General features: G+C 42.2%; 1 protein-coding gene across 1 annotated transcript; it reads left to right on the forward strand.

Moving 5' to 3' along the window:
- Positions 1–1,583: 1,583 nt before the first annotated feature.
- On the forward strand, positions 1,584–4,746 carry si:dkey-220k22.3 (uncharacterized). The gene is made up of 4 exons (XM_029710212.1): positions 1,584–1,845; positions 2,375–2,417; positions 2,843–2,896; positions 3,101–4,746. Exons 1-4 carry the CDS (start codon positions 1,744–1,746, stop codon positions 3,517–3,519), a joined length of 618 nt encoding a protein of 205 aa, XP_029566072.1. The 5' UTR covers positions 1,584–1,743; the 3' UTR covers positions 3,520–4,746.
- Positions 4,747–6,000: the final 1,254 nt, after the last annotated feature.

Raw genomic sequence — 6,000 nt, forward strand, 5'->3', positions numbered from 1 at the left:
CAGAGCGCTCAGGACCTCAGACTAGGGCAAAGGTTCACCTTCCAACAGGACAACGACCCTAAGCACACAGCCAAGACAACGCAGGAGTAGCTTCAGGACAAGTCTCTGAATGTCCTTAAGTGGACCAGCCAGAGCCTGGACTTGAACCTGACCAAACATCTCTGGAGAAACCTGAAAATAGCTGTGCAGCAACGCTCCCCATCCAACCGGATCTGCAGATAAGAATGGGGGAAACTCCCCAAATACAGGTGTGCCAAGCTTGTAGCTCATACTCAAGAAGACTCAATGCTGTAATCACTGCCAAAGGTGCTTCAACAAAGTACTGAGTAAAGGGTCTGAATACTTATGTAAATGTCATATTTCAGTTTTTAATAAATTAGCAAACATTTCTCAAAACCAGTTTTTTCTTTGTCATTATGCGGTATTGTGTAGATTGATAAGGGGGAAAAACTACTTAATCCATTTTATAATGAAGCTGTAACATAACAAAATGTGGAAAAAGTCAAGGGATCGGAATACTTTCTGAAGGCACTGTACTGTATGTGTAAATGCATTTAACCCCAATATCATATTTCCTGGCAAAGCCCACCCATCTACTGTTCGTGTGGTTAGAGCCTCATTACCACTAAGTAACTTCCTGCATGTTATAAATTCATGTTTTTTTTAAAAAGAATCACAGGAACGGGCTTATTGACGTCACTACTGTTATAGAGTACTTAAGGAAAAAGCACGTGGAAAACCACGATGGGTTACTTAAATGGCTTAGTTGGTGGGTTACTTTTTATAGATTCCCTCCAGAGGGGAAAGTTGACATGGTTGTTGTGATCAATATGAGTCACTTCATTGTGACAATCTTCCAACCATAACATGTACCATACAAGTGTTTTCTTACGCCCACACCTATCAGGTCATACATAGATTTAGACACTGATATGTCATGACCGTATTCTCTTGATGGGATGAGGGTTAACCACATTGGCAACTTTAACAAATATTGTTCACCAGAACATTTTTCCACTGACAGCCCTGAAGGCATGGTCTACACAGAGTATACAAACATTAAAATCACTCTTTCCATGACAGACTGACCAGGTGAATCCAGGTGAAAGCTGTGATCCCTTATTGATGTTACTTGTTAAATCCACTTCAATCAGTGTAGATGAAGGGGAGGAGACGGGTTAAAGAAGGATTTTTAAGCCTTGAGACAATTGAGACTTGGATTGTGTATGTGTACCATTCAGAGTGTGAATGGGCAAGACAAAATATTTATGTGTCTTTGAACGGGGTATGATAGTAGGTGCCGGGCGCACCGGTTTGTGTGAAGAACAGCAACGCTGCTGGGTTTTTCACGCTCAACAGTTTCCTGTGTGTATCAACAATGGTCCACCACCCAAAGGACATCCAGCCAACTTAGCTGTGGGAAGCATTGGAGTCAACCAGGGGCATAGGCCTGGGTGGACACAGACCCTGCCAGGCCCACCCAATCAGATTGAGCAAGACCAAAAAATAATACATTATTATTTAAAAAATTCTAGTCAGCCCCCCCCCCCCCCCCCCCCCCCCCACATGCTTTTGACATGATCACACTTGCAATACGCCCCCCTCATGCGTCAGTTCTCTCTCTTACTGGAATCCCCAACACAGAATAGGAAATCCTATAGCAGCTTAAAGTCAGAGACCTGATCACAACTGGTTCATTTCCAGTCACATCAACAGTTCTGCAAGAGCCTGGCTGGCAAGGGGATGGCACATGACACTTGTCTCACAGGCTTTCGACTTGCCGGGGTTGTCCTTGCAGCATTGATTGTCAATGCAGCGTGTTTGATCTGGATTTATTCTGCTAAGGTAAATGCTCTGCTGAGTAATGCTGTACAGACCATATACTTCCAACATGGAACAGATATTTATTTCAGATATTTATTTTAATTTTATTTCAATTAGATGACAGTGGGTTATAAATCTTACAGTATCTACTCTATGTAGTTACTTCTCTAGTGCTGGATAATTTACTGTTTTTGCTCAGTCTGAAAAGAAAATAGCTTTGTTACTGCACATCTTAAGCCTGACTGGGCTTTGAGATAAGAACGATTTTAAACATCTCAAAGCCCAGAGTCAGACTACAAAGCTGTATTTGAGCACAGATCTGTTAAAATGATTAGGGTTCTATACAGCCTATTCGCTAAAACACAGCAAAATCTAAATATTAGTTTGATTCAAACTTTACACTTAAAATAAATAATGGAAAACATTGAGAATTGTCTGTGCAATATATTCCATCAACATGTTTTCCTATTTGGGTTATAATTGTTATATTATTTGAGGTGTAACAGTACATGAGAGGATGGTAAATTGGTTCTCCTGTTTTTTATTTTAGCCGGTTGAATCACCGTCAGGAGCTAGTGGATGTCTAATTCATGGTAAGCTTCATTCTGTGGATGGTAATGAAAGTTAGACATATATACAGCTATTTAAAAAGACAACCATCATTTTGTTTGAAGGCACAGATATTTTCTTGTCAAAATGATGCTACAGCATTCCTCTCTGACATTTATTACTGAGCCTGGAGTTACAGGAAACTGCACCCCCACACTAAGGCAGGAAGTGTTTGTGTGTGCGTTCTTGCGTATATTTACATCATACTGTGGGGGTGTGACAATTGATGACTGTGTGAGATTTTGTGAATGCACCTGTTTGCCGTATTTAAGTTTAGGGAATGACCCATACCTTGGAAGCTTGATGAAGCCTCAATGGGATTAGAAGAACAATATATTTTGAGTGAGCATGTTTGTGTCTTTTGTTGTTGTGAAAAATGAAAACAAAAACCATCTTCCATGTCCCACAGACTTGGGGAAATTTCTCAGAAGTCCCTCCTCCAATTCCAGTTTGTTCCTTAAAGGTGACCCAGTCATTACTTTGCATTGTTGATAGGCCTACTGTGTCAGTTTATAAGTAACTGAAAAAGGAAAATATAAACACAGATTTTCTTTACTTACCTTTTTCTACTTACCTTGGATGTTGTTGTTTGACCCAGACCGTTTGATTGTTTTAGTGTTTTTTTTACTTCCGTTTGTTGACCTCTCTATTGTATGGTTCCCAACAGCCTCTCACCCCACCAAACAGACCAAACAGATCTTTGGTGAGCTGGAGTGGGAGGAGGAGGAGGGGAAGGAGATGGGCAGCATGTTCCTGACCAAGAACAGGACCCACATCCAGGTGACCATGGCAGGCTTGTATGTGGTCTTTGTCCAAGCCACCTTCAAGCTGCCAGCAGGGAATGACACCAGGGACCTAAGGCTACAGCTGGATTTCACCTACCAGGAGCGCACTGACCAGTTTGCCAGTGCCTTCGACACGCGGCAGTTGCTGGAAGAGGAGCAAGACGCCCCTCTGAGTTTCTCTGTCCTTGTATGGATGGAGCCGGAGAATAGACTGTCTGTAATGGCAAGCCACAGGCAGCGGGTTGATTATGAGAGAAGACCAGTCTCTACCTTCATTACTATCATTAGATGCTCTGACTAGCCAAACTGGAGCCTGGGGAGAGGGCCAATGTCTAATACCTTTTGAGTTAGTGTCTGTATGCCACACGTATCCATTAAGGTGGTATGTTCAGGTAACTGCCAAAATAAAGGAAACACCAACATAAAGTGTCTTATTTGGGGTGTTGGGCCAGAACAGTTTCAATGCACCTTGGCATATATTCTACACGTGTCTGGACCTATTGGAGAGATGCCATATGAAATTCCATAATTCATTTTTTTTGTTGATGGTGGTGGAAAACGCTATCTCACGCAACGCTCCAGAATCTCTCAAGTGTTAAATTGGGTTGAGATCTGGTACATGAGACGGCCATGGCATACGGTTTACATCGTTTTCATGGTCATCAAACCATTTAGCGACCACTTGTGCCCTGTGGATGGGGGAATTGTCATCCTATTGGGGCTTAGACATAGTAGCCAAAATAATGGCCAAATTAATGTCCTGCCCAGCATTTTTATACATGACCCTAAACATGATGCGATGTTAATTGCTTATTTAACTCTGGAACCACACCTGTGTGGAAGCACCTGCTTTCAATATGCTTTGTATCCCCCATTTACTCAAGTGTTTCCATTTATTTTTGGCAATTACCTGTATGAAACCAGAGACCTAGGGAAGGTCTCGATTGTATACTCCTCAGGTCTCCTGCTCACAACTAATTGGATGAGAAAACAGAGGTCCCTACCCTCTGACCTCCAATGGGTTTTGAGAAGGAGACGAGGAGAGAGAGGACGTGACGTGTATCCTTCCGTAAGAGATTAGAATCTTAAAACAACAAACCCTGTGATTTTATGAGCTGTCTGAACATCACTGCTGGCTTGTTTATATGCCTTTGTAGGAGACGGAGAAACTGTAGGAAGGCTCAGTGGTGACAGTCATGGACATGGTTACTGACAAGAGAAGCGGGCAAGCAGGATGGGGGTAAAGGATGTACACCAGCCAATTACCTAATTTCATCATCTTAATTTGGCTGACTAATTTGTCTTCACAATATCTGAATGACTGGATTGAAGACAAAAGAGTTATACTGTTAAGGGTTCTAGCATGGTGCATCTCAATAGCAGGACTACAGTAAAAGAAAGGGGGGGGGGGATTTTATTTGGTCTAAAAAATCTGACCACGCCTTTTATATATTATATCAGGTAACGTTTTTATATACTCAACAAATTAATGTTGCAGAAAAATAAAGTGCCTGACCACACTACACAACTTCTGTTGACACCCGTCTTTTACCAATTTTTATAATGTTTTGCAGTAGTGATTGACATATAATAAATGTGAGAGAGAGTGCTATCGTCTCTGGCTGGGCCACTCCTGCGTTGTCTTAGCTGTGTGCTTATGGTTGTTGTCCTGTTGGAAGGTGAACCTTCGCCCCAGTCTGAGGTCCTGAGCGCTCTGGATCAGGTTTTCATCAAGGATCTCACTGTACTTTGCTTCGTTCATCTTTCCCTTGATCCTGACTAGTCTCCCAGTCCCTGCCGCTGATAAACCTCCCCACAGCATGATGCTGCCACCACGCTTCACCGTAGGGATGGTGCCAGGTTTCCTCCAGACATGACACTTGGCATTGAGGCCAAAGAGTTCAATCTTGGTTTCATCAAACCAGAGAATCTTGTTTCTCATGGTCTGAGAGTCCTTTAGTTGCCTTTTTTGCAAACTCCAAGCGGGTTGTCTTGCTTTTTACTGAGGAGTGGCTTCCGTCTGGCCACTCACTCTACCATAAAGACCTGATTGATGGAGTGTTGTAGAGATGGTTTTCCTTCTGGAAGATTCTCCATCAGGTTCTTGGTCACCTCCCTGACCAAGGCCTTTCTTCTCCGATTGCTCAGTTTGGCCGGGCGGCCAGCTCTAGAAAGAGTCTTGGTGGTTCCAAACTTCTTTGTTCAGTGTGTATATTCACTACCGTTCAAAAGTTTGGGGTCACTTAGAAATGTCCTTGTTTTTGAAAGAAAAGCACAATTTGTGTCCATTAAAATAACATAAAATTGATCAGAAATACAGTGTAGACATTGTTAATGTTGTAAATGACTATTGTAACTGGAAACGGCTGACTTTTAATTGAATATCTACATGGGCGTACAGAGGCCCATTATCAGCAACCATCACTCCTCTGTTCCAATAGCACGTTGTGTTAGCTAATCCAAGTTTATAATTTTAAATGGCTAATTGATCATTAGAAAACCCTTTTGCAATTATGTTAGCACAGCTGAAAACGGTTGTGCTAATTAAAGAAGCAATAAAACTGGCCTTTAGACTAGTTGAGTATCTGGAGCATCAGCATATTTGGGTTCGATTACAGACTCAAAATGAGTGGGCTCCCCACTCCTCTTTCTATTCTGGTTAGAGCCAGTTTGCGCTGTTCTGTGAAGGGAGTAGTACACAGCGTTGTACGAGATCTTCAGTTTCTCGGCAATTTCTCGCATGGAATAGCCTTCATTTCTCAGAACAAGAATAGTTGTTTCT

Source organism: Salmo trutta, chromosome 23 (genome assembly GCF_901001165.1).
Source record: "Salmo trutta chromosome 23, fSalTru1.1, whole genome shotgun sequence".
Classification (NCBI taxonomy): Eukaryota; Metazoa; Chordata; class Actinopteri; order Salmoniformes; family Salmonidae; genus Salmo; species Salmo trutta.

Coding starts and splice junctions, on each gene's coding strand:
- si:dkey-220k22.3 (XM_029710212.1), top strand. CDS start 1,744: ATGGCACATGACACTTGTCTCACAGGCTTTCGACTTGCCGGGGTTGTC. Junction 1,846..2,374: donor TCTGGATTTATTCTGCTAAG/GTAAATGCTCTG, acceptor TTTTTATTTTAG/CCGGTTGAATCACCGTCAGG. Junction 2,897..3,100: donor TTCCAGTTTGTTCCTTAAAG/GTGACCCAGTCA, acceptor GGTTCCCAACAG/CCTCTCACCCCACCAAACAG.